The sequence below is a fragment of the Ornithodoros turicata genome, chromosome 3 (genome assembly GCF_037126465.1).
Source record: "Ornithodoros turicata isolate Travis chromosome 3, ASM3712646v1, whole genome shotgun sequence".
Taxonomy (NCBI): domain Eukaryota; kingdom Metazoa; phylum Arthropoda; class Arachnida; order Ixodida; family Argasidae; genus Ornithodoros; species Ornithodoros turicata.
The window spans coordinates 2,568,205-2,588,539 of NC_088203.1; the positions used below are offsets into that span (position 1 = coordinate 2,568,205).

General features: G+C 46.2%; 1 protein-coding gene across 1 annotated transcript in view; it reads left to right on the forward strand.

The window, feature by feature from the left end:
• The window catches only part of LOC135387711 (uncharacterized), a 275,760-nt gene that overhangs the window by 116,151 nt on the left and 139,274 nt on the right, over positions 1-20,335 (forward strand). The window contains exon 5 of the mRNA XM_064616809.1: positions 5,688-5,764. Coding sequence (XP_064472879.1) covers positions 5,688-5,764 — 77 coding nt within the window. The remainder of the gene's footprint in view (positions 1-5,687; positions 5,765-20,335) is intronic.

Consider the following 20,335-nt stretch of genomic DNA (forward strand, 5'->3'; position numbering starts at 1 on the left):
CTTGATCGGTACTGGTATGTGACGTAACACGAACATAGAAGCCGGGTAACATGACCAGAATTCAGGGCCATTTCCTCCGATGCAGGTTTAGCAGAAGAACATGTAAGAAAGCCAACTTGCCATGCCATGCCATGCCGTCTCCTTTACAAATTCATTCAGTGGGTGATACAAGTCATTGTAACAAGGACAGGGCAGGTTGGTACATACTGCTGACGTTTGTTTCTTTGATTCATAGTAAAAGTGGTTGAAAGTGTGCGACATCGTCTGTCTCGTCTTTTGTGTGTTGCGTCGCAACTGTCAGCAATACAAGTCATTCACTGGCATTCACACACCAGGCACTATCTTTTTGTAGTAAACATGTTATAGATTATCGCTTTTTTTTTCTCTCTGGTCAGTCTATTCCGAGCACCAAATGCTATGCATTCCAATTATTTGATTTCTAATATAAGATAATATAAATACTGCTATAAATAAATCTACTTTCTCATAATCTTATGACAAGAACAATCCCCTTCAGTGGTCATTCACTGGAGTGCTCACCCTATAGGTCTTCAGTCTCTTTGGCCTTTTTCATTTTCGGCCTTCTGATTGCTAGGCCTTATGAGTTTTCGGCCTTTTGGCTTTCAGCCTTATGATAGTTCGCCGTCATAATTTCCGGCCTTTTGGCTTTCGACCTTCTGAGAGTTCGGCGTTTTGATTTTCGGCGTTTTGACAGGCTTCCCTTTCTAAAGCTCAGGGTCAACAGATATTCTGACAAAACCAGGTCGAATGCTTCCAGCGGCCGAATGGACCATATCCGTATTCGCGGCGGCCCTAGCGGCGGAATGTCCAAACGTCGTATTTTAACACAGGGGTGGCATCCAATGTATTGCTCCGTAGACGAAAGCGTGCTGGGCGAACGCAATGCATCCTGGACATGTCCTGGTCGCACGTCACAGCAAACGTCAAGGCACACGTGACCTTAAAGATGGCGGCGCCCGCGATCGGCGGCCAAACCGTTTGTAAACAATGCGGTTGTTGTTTCTGGACGACGTTTTGGGGTGTTTTTCGATCACGGTAATTATTTTTATCCGATAATCTCGCAATAAAACGCGCATTTTTACACATAAAGCCTCGTATTGTTGACAACTTCCAAAGATGTGATGACGACCGCGAGTTAAGACTTACCGAGCCGATGCGATGTACTTAAACTAAGGTGAAATGGGCTACCATGTTGCGGAAGAAGCACCACATAGTTTACGTTGGCAAAATACGGTCATCTCTTGGCTTTATGACGGCGAAAATATGTCGGTAAGCGGCAAAATGACATGTAAACAAAGTCACATGACCTCAAAATGACGTTTTCTATGACGTGCGACCAGGACAAGATGGCAGTTCTGCCAAAAGCACCCACTTGAGGGTAGTTACAACAATGGCGGGTTTGTGTCACCCCTGTGTATTTTAACCCCAAATAAACATGGCGACGCTTCTCAGACTGGCACGTCACGTAAGGAAAGAGTGAAAGCGCATTGTATAGTGATTACGAGCGCAAAGCGTCGTCAAGACTCGGCCTATCAAACCGATCATCTTCCCCAAACTAACATGGCAGCCTCCTGCAAGTAAACCGCACATGCGCATACGCTTACTCGGAAAAGGTCCATTTCTATGGAATCGCTGAGCTTCCGTTCAGGCGAACTTAGAAAAACTTGTATCCTCCTAAACTCTGACAAATTTCGAGTATAAGTTTAACTTTTTTCCCGCGTTCCCCCGCTGTCTATACGTCTCACCTGTACCCCATTGAGACACATGCACTGACCTACAAGTCCCACACATACAAAAAAAAAAAAGCAAAAGAAATGGTGCCCTGTAGCAAAGGAGCTTCCTTCCTGCTCCCTTCTTAGCGATCGGAACCACGCGGGGGTTCCTCCATAATTGCACCCACCCCTACCAATGATCCCCAGCTTGACAACCGACGCCTCAGAGTCTCTCTGCCTCGGGTCCTCTTTTGTCACAGGCGATCACTAACGAGCGAATGCCGCCGCAGCTGCTATTGTCCGTCTCTTCTGCCTACCAAGACCACCAAAGCCCTGTCCTCCTAACAACTTAGCCACCTCAAAAGAACACCGAAGAAAACTGTCTTTGCCAAGTCGTCTTCTGCTGAATTCGTTCCAAGAAATCTGTTCTTGGTATTTGAAACGGCGGCCACGTCTCTGTTAGACGCTGTAGGTTTGCATTGCACGGTGGGGTTCGTTTCGGTGTGTAGGGTTTTAAGTGGTTTCTGATTAGATATGTGTACAGGTACAGGCATTTTGAATGAATGGGGATACTCGTTTTAGGGTGTGGATTAGCGTCCGCCGAAAAGAATAGTTTGCTTTAAGGCGGATAGGTTTCATGTGGTTTTGGTTCAGAGTTGTGAGAGGACGATTGGTGTATTGTTGGGGGGACGATGGGATTGATTGTCACAAGCTTCTTTCGCGCACGTGGGACAAATTACCTTTCTCGCTTTCGTTTTTTTTTTAGGAACCACAAGCAGCTGCGGTAGTTGTGGACGTGTTGTTCCTGTTGGACTTGACTGCTAGTGTTGCCTCAATATTGGTATTATTAGGGTACCAACAGCATGACCGATGTCATAAACCACGATAAAATGAAGTTTGACCCAGTAGACGAAATAAATTCATGGGAATGGCTGAGTGGATGCAGCATGCGCGTGTTGCTGGTAGGCACTGAAGTTAAACTAGTCATGCCTGGCTAACCTTTCCTTTCTTTTTTTTTCTTAATAAACATATCCCCCCCCCCTTCTAGTCATGCTGAAGACTGGTTGGTGGTGGGTTGGAATGCTACCGCAAGCTGTTGCGTCCTTGGGTTTTCTGACATACTTTCCAAGCAGATGACGTCACGGTGGTTGTGGTGACGAAAACCGGCTTGCCGTTCTTGGCCTCCCTTATGTGGGCTGCGTCTCGACTGTAGCCAGGATGAGATGACGTCACACTTTCTATTGAAGTCGTCCCAGGACGAATACTAATCCCCCTCTCTCCTTCCTGTTCTCCATTTGATTATAGTTTATTCCCAAAGTGAATGGAGGGGACTCGAGCAAAAAAGTGAAGGCGCCACGCCCGAACGTCACTTATATAGCCACTGTTACTGGGTGGCGCTCACACTGAATAAACTTGTCAACGTTATGCATGAAGTGAGGCTAGATTTGTGCGAACGTGTGCTAGAGATGTTGGCTGTTTCGGAATTCGTTGCGCGTATAGAATATTTCCCCGGCGGAATTTTTGGGTGGAGGTATTGGTGTTTCGGTGAGTTTTGTATATATCCAGATTTGCGAGAGTGGCGGCTGAAGACCTGATACGCGATGTCTACCACTCGCATACTCTAGTATTCGCACAGATGGCTCTATTGACGACCGTAGCAGAAGTGCTACTTGCGCGTTCTACATCCCATCAGTGAACCTGGCTGGGCAAGGGAGAACATCGCGTTACCCGATATCCTCTACTAGGACTGCTGAACTCCTAGCTCTTCTACACTCAGCTGCTGCGGTCCAGGTGCGAGGGTTCGTCCAGGGAGGTCCTACTGACAGACTCGAGAAGCGCCCTACGCAACGTGATGAACCCCATATGTGACAACATTTTAGCGCGAAGCATCTAACCGGAGGATATATCGCCTTCCAATGGATTCCTTCCCACGTCGGTATTGGCGGCAACGAAAGCTGGCGGATCAGCTGGCGTCCTCAGCACACGTGAGCCAAAGCCCTTGTTTACCAGCTCCGGACGACGCCGACAGGCAAACGGCCGTTCAGCGGCTTGTTGAACTGCACCACCCTGGGATACGGGACATCATGCACCATCATGGCCCCCTTCTTCCCATGAAAGACCTCTCTCGAGACATATAGACCATGCTCCATAGGCTACGCACTGTATCTGCGTTCACCAACTCTCAACTATTCAAGATCGGCTCTAGAGGTGACGCTGGCTGCGGCCACTGCCAATAACCTGAAACAATCGAGCACATCCTGCGAGACTGCCGAGCAATACAATTCTGCGCGCGAAGCCCACCTCCCTCACTCCAGCTCTGGCACGCCAGCGGACATCCTCTAACACGGTGGTTCTTATGCCGAACGTTCCACTAAAGCAAAAAAAAAAAAACTTGTTCTCTTTCTGCAGGAGACGGGTCATCCCTTACGACCCCTCTATAGCCCTTTGCACTTCCAACGAACTCACGCACCCTCTACGCATCTCCACCCTTCATTCTCCATCCGTCTCCGTTTTTCGTTTCTTTTTTTTTTTTTTTGCTATAGTCGTGACGACGCCTATACGTCTGTGTGGCCAACAACGGCGAGCCCATCCTACCCTTCCCCCTCCCCCAACCTTTTATTTTACTCATGCGCCAAGACGTACTGTCGTATATAGCGTATGGATGTAATAAAGCAGGGCAGGTGGTTCCATTTGAGTGATGTTTCGCTGAAAATGATTATGTCGGCGCACATAGGTGGAACATTGTGTTGTCCACAGCACATAAAGCCCTGAAGGAGATTCGTTCCTGGTATAATTCCAAGTTGATCGGGCATCGTATAGCGGCATAGTGTTCGACAGCGCCACCAATTTGGTAGAGTTGAACTATACACTCGAAACTAGGGCGAACAAGGTCGCGCCCGAAAGCCACGTTCTTGGGAGGATTACTTGGGAGGTCCCTGTAGGGGACGCAACCTTCGGTCCTACTTTTCTTTCGATAGGAGGCAGCGAATATAAGCGCCCATTCGTGGAACCCAGCCCTCCCTTTTCGATTTGTTTCGGTTTCAGTCTCTCTACCAACGTCATGATGACGTTTCTCGCGTATAGAAGTCTAGTGCAACGCTGTGGTGTTCGTTTGTTATACTTGGGCGTAAGTTTGACTTATTCAGGTTCATCACAGAGAACGTCTGCTATGCTATACCGAACAGGGACATGTTTGTCTTCGAGAACATTATACGTGTCATGAGATACTTTTGTCCAACGTAAGAATAAAACGAAGCCGCTCCAACTAGAGCGAACTTGTTCTTATCGGTGCGTCGCAGTGCATCGGGTCAATCGGTTGCATTTCTTAGTCATCGGGAACGTTCTCAACAACTGCGAAAACCGGCGAGCCAAGAGATCCGTTTCAAGTCCCGTGCACTCGAAGAATCTTTGCTTCAATTCACTCGGGAGATCAGCAAGCCAGCGACTGAACCAGTCCGTTTCCGGTGGCATTGAATGCACCAATATTACAAAGACGTCATGTAGGGTTTGCTCACAAATTTTGCTAGGAATGTACTACTGATATCAATCAAGTAAAGATCATACGCAAGGACAGGTTCAGAGAGTCGTCAGCGGAGACTACGAAAGCAACAGGGAGAGACAGGGAACGTCCAACTTTCAACCTTTTATCGTGGTCAAAGCTGGATTATGGTTAAAAGTTGAGAGTTGGACGTTCCCTGATTGTCTTTTGTTACTTTTGTCGCCTTCGCTGTTGTCATGTGCCAACGGGGCCCACGCAGGCCGCCACTTCGGCACCCTGCCCTATACATTATGACTAATTACCTTAAATTAGTTAACTCTTTAATTAGGGCTTTAGTGAAAAAGTTGGATACCAGAGTGAGGGACAATCCTTGTTGAAAGCATTTATATTTTTTTAAAGAAATCCTGAAACCAGCACGTGCTTTGAAATATCGATATCCGAATTTTTCTACGCAGATGAGCCGAAACCGGAACCGCGCGCATCAGCGGCGCAGGGAGGACTGCGCCAGACTTGTGCCCGTTACTTCAAAAAGGTAAGTGATTACCGTTACCGGTACTCTTCTAGGAAAAGTAATTGATTACCGTTACAAATTACTCGACTCAAAATGTAATTGAGTAACGAGTATAAAAGTAACGCGTTACTCCTGCCGTTACTTTCGATTCATGCAAAAATTTCTGCCTCTGTCAGCTTCGAAAAAAAAAGAAAAACTCCAACTCCCAAGTGTCTGGGACAGCTGAAATAGCGCGAAAGACTCGGAAGTGAGAAATAGCAATAATATCTTGTAAGGTTTGTGTACTGCTGGTATAAGGCTTTAGGCTGTTAGTAGACACATACATAAATAAATAAATAAAATCTTTTCCGCTTACTACAGTAGAATAGCCCAACAAAGACACAGGAAATCTGTCACAGACCATTGTTATTTTAAGTCAGATTCTACTTCAAAAGTAATTGATTACTCAAAATTGTAATCGAATTACTTGAAAAATTACTGGTTCAAAAATGTAATTGATTGCTCGAAAAATTACTCAAAAAGTAATTGATTACAAGTATCGCAATTACTTGCAACGCGTTACGTACAAGTCTGGACTCCACTCATTCCACGTGAGGGGGGCACGCGATTTGGAGCGATGGAGGTTATATGGGTGTAGGTGCTGCTCTGCTCGTCAGATGTGACGTCATGCGCACGTCAGATGTGTCACTCAGATGCCACGTCATGCGCTCCTAAGGCGCGCAGTTTTGGTTTCGGTACAGTTGCATAAGATTATTGAACGCATGTGCTCGTTTCAAGATTTTTTAAAAAATGCAATGAATTTAAATGAGGATTGTCTCCCATTCTGCTTCTCGCTTTCGCAGGAAATTCCCTAATTAAATAGCTAATTAATTAATTTTAGCCAATTATTCATCTTGTACTTCATGCCCGCCAGGTCGTAACTGAACTGCAAAAAGGGGATCTATATGCTGCTCTCATAGCGTTTTGCTAACAAATATGTAAATAATAAAATTACACACTGTATATCAAATTATTCGACAATGTGGTACTGCAAAAGGCATTGTAATTGTGAACTGTAAGCTGCTCGTTGCTGTATGTCGAACTAAATTTTAAAATTTTTTCTTACAAACAAACAAACAAACAAATTTTAACTAACATTGGCTACGCTTTTTGCCGTCGACATCATACTCGCGATATATATTGATGGGATTTTTTTTTTTAAACTGAGTCTCTTCAAAATGTCCCATCCAAAAATTGGGCGTGGTAACAGTTTTTGCTCGCAATTTACCTCGACCACGAGCCTCAACGATAACGTCGAAGAAGCTTAAAAAATAATAATAACGAAGTATGGCATTCAGAAAGCTCCTTTCCAAGTAGCAAGCCAAGCTTTCTACGTCTCTTTCTCACAAGCATCCTCATTGCGATACCAGATGCGATATGAACCCATCCAATCTGATGCCCCCGAGGGACGCGAGCTCCTCCTCCGCTATTGGACCAATGTCAGCTGTAAGAAGAGGGCTAACCCCAATCGGATGATCCGATCTGTCGCGGCGTGGGACGTCCCAAAGGAGAAGAATGCGGGTCCTTGTTTCGTTTCTTCGAATGGGAATGGGAATCACGTCCGTTACGCGGTACTGATAAGGAGTCGCCGGTGGAACGACGACGGTGGAAGTTGTCTGCCGTCACGGCGTCATATCGGTTTGGCATCGAGGTCTCACTGGGAGACGCTTCCTTTCTTAATTGGAATGTCGCAATGTGGTGTGCGTCTCAGATGAACTATGATGGACGAATGCCAGCGTATAATTTTAGATTCATTTATTCTTTTTTTTTTGTGTGTGTGTGTGTGCTGCTGCGTTGAGACCCACTAGCTCCCGTGGCATATAGTGGTTACACTCTTAAAAATGGACTTCACCGCATAGCACGCTCCTAGCCAACCATGATCTCGAATGATATCGTTATCTGCCCTGATTTGTTGAAAACGGGGGGCGTACGCCATTTCTGTGACACTTATGCTGTTCATAATTGTCACAGAAAAGGCGTACGCCCCCCGTTTTCAACAAATCGGGGCAGATAACGCTATCATTCGAGATCATGGTTGGCTAGGAGCGTGCTATGCGGTGAAGTTCATTTTTAAGAGTGTAGGATGATCGCTTTCCACGCCGAGACTGGGAGGTGACACGGGTTCTAATCCCGTCACCGCAGCTGTGCTGTCCGAGGTTTTTCCCTGGATTTTCAGAAGACTTTCCAGAGCGAATGTCGGCACAGTTCCCCCGAAATCGGCCCAGGACGCATAGTAATCTCCCATGTCCCCCGCTCCTGCTGTCGTGTCTCTTCATATGTCCACTTCTGCACGCCGCTCATAGCCATAGTTGCTTCGCGGCGCTAACACAGAATTAAAAAAAGAAGGCGCAACCAATGCGCTGGGCGTATACGCCTTTTTTTTTACAATTATCGTAACTGCATAAGTGTCACAAAAAGCCGTACGCCTCCCGTTTTTAAACCAACCAAGGGCCAGAACGGTGTCGTTCGGTATGGTGGTTGTGCTGACAGCGTGCTGTGTGGTGAAGTTCTGTTCCATCACCACCTACCTCTCTTTAAAGAGTGATAGTCGGCCCTTATACTTTGATTCCGCGTTAGCACCGCGAACCAACTACGGCCACGAGCGGACACTTGGACGGGTTGGAGAGAGAAGGGCAGGAGACGTCGAGAAACAGCTAGGTGCGTGAGAGAACTGATGTTCTGAGGCTCGAACGACATAGTCCCATCTGTCCCTTCAGATGACGCGCCCTTGGAAGTCGCTGGGGAGGTGTGTTATCTTAGCTCAATTGGTAGAGCCCAGGACCGGTAATCCAGAAGATGTGGGTTCGAGTCCTACAGCTGGCTAACCTTTTCAGTGACTTCCATCTTTCATAGCTAGGTGCGTTTCGCGCCATCATCCGTCTAGAAAATCTGAGAGCTATAGTGGCCGTGTATTATTCGGCATTATAGTCGATATATAGATAGGAGAGAATTGATGGAGGGTGTGGGATATGTTGAATGGTTAAGTAAAAAAAGGGAAAGGTCAGTGATGCAAGAGACTCGCTATTCCCTCAAAAAAGTAAGGGAATAAAGGGAATCAAAGTATTAGAGAGCTCAACCACGGCTTGAGGTTGAAGATCACCATCCTTTCGACATTTCTTCGTCTTTTCCCAATTTTCCTGAAAAAGGATTACTCATCCTCAGCCATCCTTCACTTGGCCGTCGTATAAACCGAACCCCAACTCCACACACGCTGTCATCGATCTCTAACGAGCCCCAGACATATTGCAAGCTCAAGACACACGCACACATGTGGCGGTATCCGTTCAAAGCTCATCTTTTCACATGTTACGCGGATGCACGTCTCCAAGGGCACGAGCTCGTTCGCGGTCGCTGCTGCGCCTGCCCTGCAGGAACGGACGGCGGCCGCTTTTGGAAACCGACACCGCGTCTTGCCCCCGCAAGACAGGACAGGAGTGTCCGCCTCCGTCGCTACAACAGACCGTCATCCACTCATCATCATCTGCTTCCCCCCCAAAACAAAGTGACATCCGAGATGCTCGAAATGGATGGATGAAGACCCGCCCCCACGCCCGCTGAGATTAATCGAGGCAGACGACATGTGTTACACATGGGAACGTAATTGGCTGAAGGAAGTGTCGAGATTTGTGTGGTGGAAGGGGAGTATAGAAGAAAGGTTCTGGAGTTGAGGAAGTTGGTGAAATTGTGTTCTTGTAAATTGTGCGAATAATATACAGTCAACCCTCGATTTATGAACCTTCGATTTATGAATTCCCTCGTTTTATGCACACTAGCACGAGGAACCAAACTTTTTACATGCATATTTCCCTCGTTTTATGAACCTCGATATTCGAATAATGAATGGAATTTCTGGGAACCAACTAGGAGTTGCCCAGCGCTTTCGCCCTCAATTTATGAACAGATCGTTCTGAGGCCAACAAAAACCTTCAAAGGGACTATTCGTGGTCTTATGAATGACGCCTGAACAGACAAAACGTTTTCGAGGTATTGCACCCTCGGTTCTTAACCCCTCGATATCCGAACAACAAACGGGTTTTTGGAGAAGTGTTCCTGAACTCAATTGACACAGCGGAAGACATGGTCCAAAGCAAAAGTAAACTATTTAGTATTGCATAATAAACAGAGTGTGAATGCGCTAACATCTGTGTTTTGTGAGACTGATACAGCAGAAGGCATGGTCCAAAGCAAAATTACACAATATATTTCATTATAAACACAATATCAACTCGGAAATACTGTTCCATTTGCTCGATAGTACTCACTTAACGGAATTTTCGATTTATGAATCCCTCGATTTATGAACGATTTTTCGGGGAACCGAGGGTGTTCATAAATCGAGGGTTGACTGTACATGGAATGGCATTAAACGTCGGTAGGATAGCGGCGAAGTGCGCGAAAATTGTAGCAAAGCCGAGGACGGTAACAATGTGGGGGGAGCGGTAAACATTCGTTCGAGCTTCGTTGTGTGTGTTCGTGGCTTTCGAGTTACCCATTGCTCAGGCTTGCTTCGTCATGGGTTTCGTCCATCGGCTAGCCTGCGTTTACGCCATTTTGTCAACCACGAACGACAAACCTTCAGCTCCGTGATTTATAATGGCGCAGGTATATTCTCTGTTGAGTGCTGCAGAACGAAGGCAGTTCATTTTACTGGGTGAGCCCTGATAAAATAGCTCACCTCTTTTTTTTTTTTTAAACAGGCATTCGGTGCGGTACATTCGTACCAAGAACAATGAAAAACATTGCGTATATGGAGCATTTTTATTGCATATTTCGAATATTTGCAGTACATGGTTGCATGCATACTTCGGGAGTTTTTAGTGCATATTTATCCGCGCTCTAGTAATCACTTTTGTCTACGAAAGCTTAGAACTCCCCTTTGTATCTTCTTTTGTTTGCTTGGAAGCTTTAGGGAATAGCAAGCCCACATCGTGGCTAACCTTCCCCTTCTCTTTCTTACTTTGCATTAAACATATCCCCCCCCCCCTAGAACTCCCAACACTTGCTTCCACTTAGCCATTTTTGCGACTGTGTCTCTATGATTACTCTTTGGCCACGAGGTGATTTTTCCTATGTCCTGTAAGTGACAAGCTTCGACAAGCTCAGACAGAAGACAGCTGTAGACCTGTAACTGAAAAAAGGGCTAGCGTAACAAACGACAGCTGTACGTGGCAGACTCTGAGTGGTCGTCCTCTTGAAACTAGCTGCACAGGTGCGTCTCCAGACCGTCTCGTGTCTCGCATAGACCGTATAGGTCTCGTATAGGTCCACAGCACGTACACTTCTCCGAGGCACAGGCCTACAGAACAAACATTTATTTAATAACACCACACAGACACACAGTTGACTCGCATGTCCGGTATTGTTCAGTGAGTCACCTGCAAACTTTCCCGCGATCTCAACGGCATGGACGCGAACAAACACTTTGAATGACAGCTCTTCAAGAGGCCCGCTTTCCAGCAGTCGTTCCCTGTCATTAGACCGCAAGGAATGGTGATGCAAGAAGGCCCTACAACTCCACATGCCTTCTGCCTCACTGAAGTGGCTCGCAATCCAGATGTTGACTTTTCCCCGGAACCTACATTGCGAGAACGTTCGCAACCGAGTTTCGCGTCTTTGAGGGGGACGATTTTCACCTCCATTGTTCTGCCCGGAATCCACGCTTACTGTGCAATTACCGGTGGCAAGAAGGACGGACGCGCTCGATCTAAATTCTCACACCCTTCCCGCCTCCGCCATCATCGATTGATGACAACTATTGCGATACTGTGTAGCAACCGGTGTCTCCTCTCAATGTTGCCAGCAAACATAAATGAGAGGGCGTCACATCCATATACACGAAATGTTCCGGGAACCGCAAGACGGAACCGAAATAAACATCGGTACTCTTACTGCCACCCTCTAGCGGCTATCTGCTCCTTAATGGAACTCTCATCTTACGCGCAAGAAAATATCTGAGCAGACGACAGGGCAAAAAGAACAAGAAATAACCGCGCAGGCGACACAATCACGGCGGGCTAGGAAGGACAACAACAACAACAGCGCAAGTGCAGTTTGTGGGTAATTGCTTTTGGCAAGGGAGGGCAAAGCAAGCAGAAGGACAGCAGGACTGTGCGAAGGATGGGAGATAGGGGGCGCCACTAGGCGACGTCTGATTGGAGGTGACAGAAAATGGTACGAAGTTACTGGTTTCTTTCGTTTTGGTTTGCTGTTCCGTTTGTGGTTTCAGTGTCGTCTGCTTTTGGCTGTTGTCTGCATACATATACGATTTCTGGTGTCTGGCTTCGTCTTACACGCGTTTTGGATATAAGCTTTCAGAGTGGGCTTTATTGCCTTCCAGGTTAGATTACGACCCATGTACTGTTTTTTAGGCGTCTTGAGAGCGCGCTGGTATAGAGGCTCGAGGCTACTTTCAGTATAGTGAGCACCTTTGGATGCAATTAGAGCTTGTCGAGATTAGGCTCCGTGCGATAGGTACGGCTTGGGTGGCCAAGTCGAGAGGTGTACTCTTGAGGAGCTGAAAATAAGCATTTATTTCGTTGATTTCTTTTCCTTCTTCTTTTTTTTTCTTTTTTTCTGTAGTGGTGTGCATTAATGAAAACCTTGGTAATGGCTTTGGCAGGGAAAATAATCGCGCGGGATAATTGCTGTGCGACATGTTGCGCGCAACCAGCTGCACTCGCATCAAGAAGGGCAAACGACAGCAATGCGACCATGCGGCGTTTCGTCTATCAGTGATGCGATCGAATGTATACAGATCACGTGCTAGTTGGCGGTATAGCTGCAACGTCTAACTACTCCCTGACGATATATACTCCATCTCCCACTACATCGTGCTGTCCTGTCTTCACCTGACCACACACCGCATATAACCACAGCTGCTTCGCGGCGCTAGGAGGGAATTGGGAAATACGTCAGCCATTCAGAGCGTCATATTGTGCGAGACAACTTTGGAGGAGCTGTCCTTATACCTTATACCTCGTCCAACGCTTTATACCATACGCGCTCATTGACTAGAGTTGAGGACGACATTTCTCTCTTTGTCCTCGTATGTATAGTGAAGGAGAGGAAAGGGGAAAAATTGGAACCCGAGAAAGGGACAGATGAGGGACGACACGACACGTTCTCGAACACAGCAAACTCTGCACACCCCTGAACACAGCACACCAAACCCCGCAGCACAGCAAAACACGGCAAACCCTTTCAGGGGTTTGCTTTGTTTAGCAAACCCCTGAAAGGGTTTGCTGTGTTCGAGAACGTGTCCTGTCGTGCCTCATCTGTCCCTTTCTCGGGTTCCAATTTCTCACCATGTATCAGCTGGCCTGCACCCTTGCCCTTTTGCCATGAGAGGAAAGGGAAGCATAGGTAGGACACCTTGTATTGTTTCACCTATAGGAAGCGCTCCAGCTGGAATCACACTCTGGTGTCTGGAGTTTGATTCTAGGTGAAACAATACAATACAATAGGTGATTCGCTTCCTAGGTGAAACAATACAAGGTGTCCTACCTATGCTTCCCTGTCCTCTCCTATACGAGGACAAAGAGAGAAATGTCGTCCTCAACTCTAGTCAATGAGCGCGTATGGTATAAAGCGTTGGACGAGGTATAAGGTCAGCTTTGGAGTAACAACATTCTTCGCAGAAGCCTAATAAGGACCTTAGAAGCGATAACGCTGCGAGGACTTCCCAAGTACGATGATGTAGCCTACATACTTCCAGACGTCGGTTACGGAAAGCCAACTTTCTTCCCGCTTGTACGCGAACAGTATACGAAGTCCTTACCCGTACCATATTTAGAAGCGATCCTCTGTTCAACGAACTTCTTCGCGTTCTCAGAAAACCGCACAAACCTAAATCTTGTTAAGCCCTCTTTGACAGGGGCGGAAAAATCATGACACCCAGACTCGCACCTTGGCTGGGCGACAAAGGCGCGAAGAAGAAGAAGAAGATGAAGAAACAGCACAACGTTTCATCTCTCCCCGTCTCTCAGTACTAAATACTCGTCGCGACAATTCCTAGCGTTCGTTGGCGTCTATCAGGTCACCTCCTATTTTGGAAATGTCACCAGAAATCCATGTACGGAAACGCCGTCACGGATAGGAACTTGACTGTATGGAAAGGTGCTTGCCAGCGCCACAGCGCGGACACACTGTGAATGAGATTGATGTGAATTGTTGCGCACGAGAACATGTACGGGATCTGGATAATAGATTATAAGTAACGATCGCGCGTGGTTTCCGTTAGGTCGCTATGAATCGTGCTGTGGAATGTGCTGAGACACGGCGCATGTGATCAAGGAGGACCAAGACGTGCTTTGGGAAAGTCTGGAGATGGATCACTTGGTGCCTTCATAACTAATGTCTGCAGGAGATGTCTTCGGGCATACCAGTCTACAGTATATACGTGACATCTATTCCTGGTATTTTCGAGCAGATGCGTCAGTGCTTACACGTGTTTCGTACAAGGGTCTCGTTAGCAAGTGCGGGTCAAAATGTTACATCACAGTGCATTAGATCGCATGAACCGTAATGCACAGCGACAAGAAATGACACGTAGTGTGTAAATAATAGTAATAACGAGGTGGGGGTCTCGATTTTTTATTTTTATTTTTATTGCCTCGGACATTTTGTCGTGTGGTGTGGTGAGATTTGGGCAGATGCTAAAGAACTGTCAGGTGGGCGAAACTGATCCACAAGCGGATCAGTGTCGCGCGCAACGTATGAAGCCACGAATTATCGTGTCATCGAAGAAAGATGAAAGTCACTGAAAAGGTTAGCCAGCTGTAGGACTCGAACCCACATCTTCTGGATTGCCGGTCCAGGGCTCTACCAATTGAGCTAGGCTAACACGCCTTCTCAGCGACTTCCAGGGTGCGTCATCTGAAGGGACAAATCAGTCACTCTCTCTCACTGATCCTCCTTTCACTCTTACATTTTTGCTCACTCATACACACATTCGTACAACAGGGATCGACGCAAGCGGCAACTGTTGAACATGAGAGAACTGATGTTCTGAGGCTGGAACAACATAGAAGGGACAAATACATACAAAACCTCAAATTTGAGGCTTTGTATGTATTTGTCCCTTCTATGTTGTTCCAGCCTCAGAACATCAGTTCTCTCATGATCGTGTCATCCTCCGGAATATTCCAGACGCACCCGATGCACGTGCGCGCTGCACCAGAACTCGGCGCCAGTCGAGACGCAGCAATATCCTTCACCCCGCTGAAACTCCATCGTCCGCAACATGAAGCAAACAGACGGTGTCTGCAAACAAGATTGTTTCCCCGAGATTCGAGGAAATATCGGGCCAACCACCTTTCACGGTCGACCTTTCGTACCCTATATACATAAATGACTCCTGGGTATATACAAAGCGTCCACCAGACGAGTCAACTTCCCCGGATGCTATATAAAAAGGACGGCGTGTGCATATAGAATTATGTGCGTTCGCTCCTTGAATCAGCGCACACTGTAAGAAAAAAAGGAGTACTTTTACTCCTTTTGGGGACTAAATGCATTGCCACAAAAAATAGTCCATTTCGGGAGTAAATGCACGGGATTAAAGGAATGCCACAGGGTGGAGACTGCATTTCACGCGCTGTTGTAAGAGTCCCAGTACATAATTCGTGTGCATGCATGAAAATACTTTGAAGCAAACCGTCAACCGTGATATATCGAGTGATATAAAATCTTGCGCCATACGTAGGGCAGAGTTTGCGAAGAAAGATGCGCTAACTGTTTCTTACTCTGTGTGGCTGAAAAATTGCTACGTTGGCTGAGTTATACAGCCCCATGCCATCAAATTGACCAAGGCCACATATTGACGTAGACTGTTGCATTCAGGATAGACCATTCGCGAAGTTCAGTGACAATTTGCAGTCCTGAGGAGTAAATGCCGGGACTAAATGTCGGGTTAGGGGACTAAAATGGGGAGTAATTGCAATCTAGGGGAGTAGAAGCTGCAATTACTCCCCGTTTTACTCCTTTATTTTTCTTAGAGTGCAGAGCACAAGTTGGTTGTATAGGGTATACAAGGTGCTCAGACACGCCGTCTCTGAGTTGTCTCGCGACGTAAAGCTATCAGTTATCAAATACAATTATCAAATAGTAGTACAGCGAACCTTGGTTAATATGACCTCCGATAATCTGACAGAGGCGCTTTACGACCATATACTCCTGGGGAACAATGCAGTGAAACCTCTGCAAATCCCCCTCTCCCCGTTAATATGACAATTCCGCATTATGACCAACATTTTCGGGAACGACCATGGTCATATAATAACGAGGGTTCACTGTATTAATAACTGAGTTGCAAGTGACTTCTAGCTCCAACTGCGTACTTTTTTCTTTTTTAACTCGATCCTCATACATGACATATGGGGCCTCGGAGTCACGTTGTTTATCGCGGAAGGAAATTGAATTGGGAAATATCAATTTTTGGAGTCCAGAACGTCCCTAAAAACTGCGCAGCCTTCGCCCCTCCCTCATCTTGCACAAACATCGCATCACACGTCTCTTATCTCGGTGACATCATAAAACTTATATACCCCCTTATCTTTTTTTTATTTTTTTGCCGTTGTGGTGTTCACTTAGTACATTATCTCGAACTGTCCAGAAAACGCAACTACGACGTGTCTAGATATTCTACGTTTTCGCTTAGGTTTTTACGTTTGCCAGTATATGTGTCCCAACACCTTTCAACTTGGTGCAGTTATCTGTAGTCAGGAGTAAAAGCGCATTTCTTGTATCATCCGCGTGCGCGATCCTTTTAGTGGCGCCTACAGTGGGGTGGCGCCTCCACCAAGCTTGAGACACTAGCGCCATTAGCGGTCGTCGTGTGCATTACGAGAAGGTAGCGATTGTATTTGTGATACGACCGTAAAGGAAACATTTGCGAAGAGACTGTTTTTTTAGGACGGTAAAAGTGGCTCAAAATGTCCATTTCGCAGTAGGTTTTCGTGTATAAGGGCAGTTAATGTCCCGGTGTCGTATTTTCAACAATCATTTTTGAGTTCCAGCGTTGAATCATCCGGAGTTTGTCGTAAATATACGGGTATAGGTGGGTTTCGATATGCAGGGGTTCACAAGTGCGACATTTCTTCCGTTCTGTGAAAAATGCCGCTGGCACGGTAAACGTCGGAAATTTCGTCAATGACTATGAAGTGCTGAAAAAATCTCGTCAACATTTCTGAGCTTCCACGTTTGTTTTACTAAATTATTAAATTTACTTACCTTTTTTAAACGATGTCGATGCTCCAGAAAAATTGCACATTTTCTTGTGCCGTCGAGGTATCGCCAACGCTTTGAAACTAACTTGAGAAGCCATATTTACTTTTCAAGTGTAACAATATTTTAAATGTTGCGCTTCCAAATTCTAAAAGTACTGCAAAATGAATATGGTAACAAAATTTAGGCTGCTACGAAACCAACCCTGTCGAAAAAAACCATACAGCCATCTGTATGAGCAATCATATGAGGCTCGTATATGTGTTTATTGTATGAGCAATCATATGAGCTATATGAGCATGTATGAGCTATATGAGCATGTATGAGCTATATGAGCATGTATGAACTATATGAGCACTCTCTCAAACAGCGTATGAGCTATATGAGCACTCTCATACAGCGTATTCATGTAGATGAATGCACAACCGTCTGAACAAACATGCAACATGGCGTGATTAGGCTAAAATGACAACACGTGATTACAAAATACCGGTTTATTCAGGTACTGGCGCGACGGAGGTCCCTCAGAAAGCTTGCCAAATGCTTTTGATGAGCTTTTTTCGTTTCTGTACAGACACCTTTGATGTCGATAGTTTACCGTTTTCTGCATATTTGACGAAGGTATCTGTTGAAAAGAACGAACAAAATTAGAACTGCGCTAAATTTCTGCGCCTACAAGTATTCCAGTTCCCACAACTTATACAGCCGTATGGGTTTATGCTGAAATGAACATGACTGGGGCCTGTTTCTCATCCCAACGCGTAGATCGCACCTTCAAAGCATTAAGTTGTATTTAGTCAGTCAGAATAACGCACGAGGTCATTTTGCCGATTAAAATTTAACGTAACCTTCCTCTAATGCTGGTGATGTCCAATGAACGCGGTTCTGAAACATCTGAGTATGTTTGCGTTGTGGTTGCAAAACTGAGTGCATGTACTTGTTCGCGCAGCAACGGGTTACTGACACAGAGTGTTCGTGGCTTGCTTCACTTTGGGGCATCCAAATACACATTTTTTTTTTCATGCTAACGTGCGATTTCGGTATGCCCTGGTGCACGACTTTATTTTAAACACTCTATACACACATGCAAAGGCTATCAGCGAACCGGCTTTCCACAAAAAAGTAAAAAAAAAGCACGAATATGGTAGTTGCAGACAGCTAACCCGACAGACATAAAGGGCGATAACGGAAAAACGGGACTGCAACGTACCTGTATTGCGCACACACCTGCCACGGCTTCTGTAGTTTGATTCTAAGGTACACACACAAAACATCTTCAGTGATCACTGAAACGGTACAAAGACGCTGTCACAGCATGGAGACGGCGACGAAAATATGAGTCCCATGCAGAGCGCAGCGAAATACGTCCAGACGGCTCCGAGAAGCAGGGTAGAATAAGCAAGTAAGCGTCCAAGCACTGAGATGGCACTCGCAATGGCTTGGATGAGAATCCAGGAGCCAAACAGAATGTAGGACACGATCGGAACGGGAAATATGCACCTAAAGTTTGAACAGAATCGGACGAAAGGAAATGGAGCTGCGACCGTTACGGCCCGCCGACTGTGACGAGCGTCTCTTGAAAGGCCATCACCAGACGCTGTGGCGCCAGCACTTCTAGGTGAATAATTGGTTAACTAAACGGTCAACCTTTCTCATACTGCTCATACTGCTCATATCTTTCTCATACTACTCGAAATGCAGCTCATACTGCGCATAACGTTGCTCATACTGCTCATTGCTTTTCTCGTATTGCTTATATCTGCGCACATAGCGCGTCGTTGGCCTTGCCGTGCGGTTCATACCATTGCTCATACTGCCCATAGCGCTGCTCATACTGCTCATTGCCTTTCACATATTGCTCATTGCCTTTCACATATTGCTCATTTCTTTACACATATTGCTCATTTCTTTACACATAGAAAGTTATATGAGTTTTTTCAACAGGGAAGCAAACCCGCATACACGCGACGCGCCTAGCAAGCGAGAAAGAAATTAACCAAGTGATAATCTGTATTGAAATTGAAATTTGAATTGTTACGGTGTATGCGTCCTCCAAGGCACAGTATAGCACCCAAAAGCCGTTCTTATTCGTATTCCTTGCATTAAAAACGCCGTCCTTTATCTTGCGAACACGCGTGTTTTGATCACACTGTTGCAGTCGTTCCTTCCAAGATGAATTCGGACACTTTTCTCACATGTAACTAAGGCATCTATCTGAATTCAAGTATTTTTAAAATAAAAAAAAACATTTTTCGCGCTTTCTCAAACTGTCAATGAAGAAGGGCACGAGTCTAGGGGGACCAGCGGCATGGCCGAGTGGGCTAAGGCGTCCGCTCGTTGGTGGTAACCAAGGTCGTGCTGTAGACTGGGAGGTGGTGGGTTCGAATCCTACCGCCGGCTGTGCTGTCTGAGGTTTTCCCTGGGTTTTCCGAAGACTTTCTGAAGTCGGCCCAGGACGCATACTAATCCCCCTGTCCCCCACTCCTTCCTGCTGTCCTCTCTCCGTCTGTCCACATCTGTACGCCGCTCATAGCCACAGTTGCTTCGCGGCGCTAACACGCAACAAAAAAAAAAGTCTGGGGGGGGTATGTTTATTAAGAAAAAAGAAAGGAAAGGTGAGCCAGACGGAGGTCGGCTTGCTATTCCAAAAAAATGGAAAATTGGGGAAGAAAAGGAAAAGAAGAAAAGAAAAAGGGAAGACAAAGAAGGAGAAGAAAAGAAAAGGAAAATACAAAGAAGAAAAGAAAAGCAAAGGAAGGACACAAAACTAAAACTGAAAAGTCACACACACGGTCGCACAAGGCGTTGACAAGGTTCGAAGCGTGGAGAAAGCGCGAGGTAGCGCAGTGGTGACTGCCCACTGGGTCGTCTGACGAGTCTAGATGACTCGACGAGGTAAGCTGCAAAGGACGGCGCAATTTCACGATTGCATTGACGAAACAGCTGAAAAGCACTGAAGCACGCACCCACCTTGAACATCAAGTCGTCTTTGTCGGCGATGAAGCGTATACGCGCATATAGTAAATGCATTTCGAATGGCTCATTTCGTAGCGCATGACATGCATATTCGATGACTCGCACGAGCGCCCGTCTCGCATATTTGAGACGTCCTGTATAGCGGAACACGTCGTCTGGATACAAACCTAATACACGTCGAACTATGCGCGCGAACAACGAATTGAGTACAGACTGTATTGAACAAGTGCGCGCCCTTTGCAAAGACAGCTCCTGGTCCTTCGTCTCGGGAAAGTGGCGCACCTATAGGAGATGTTGAGCAATGCAAATGAGACGTCTGCAACATCACACCGGAAATGCTATAGAGCATGGGCG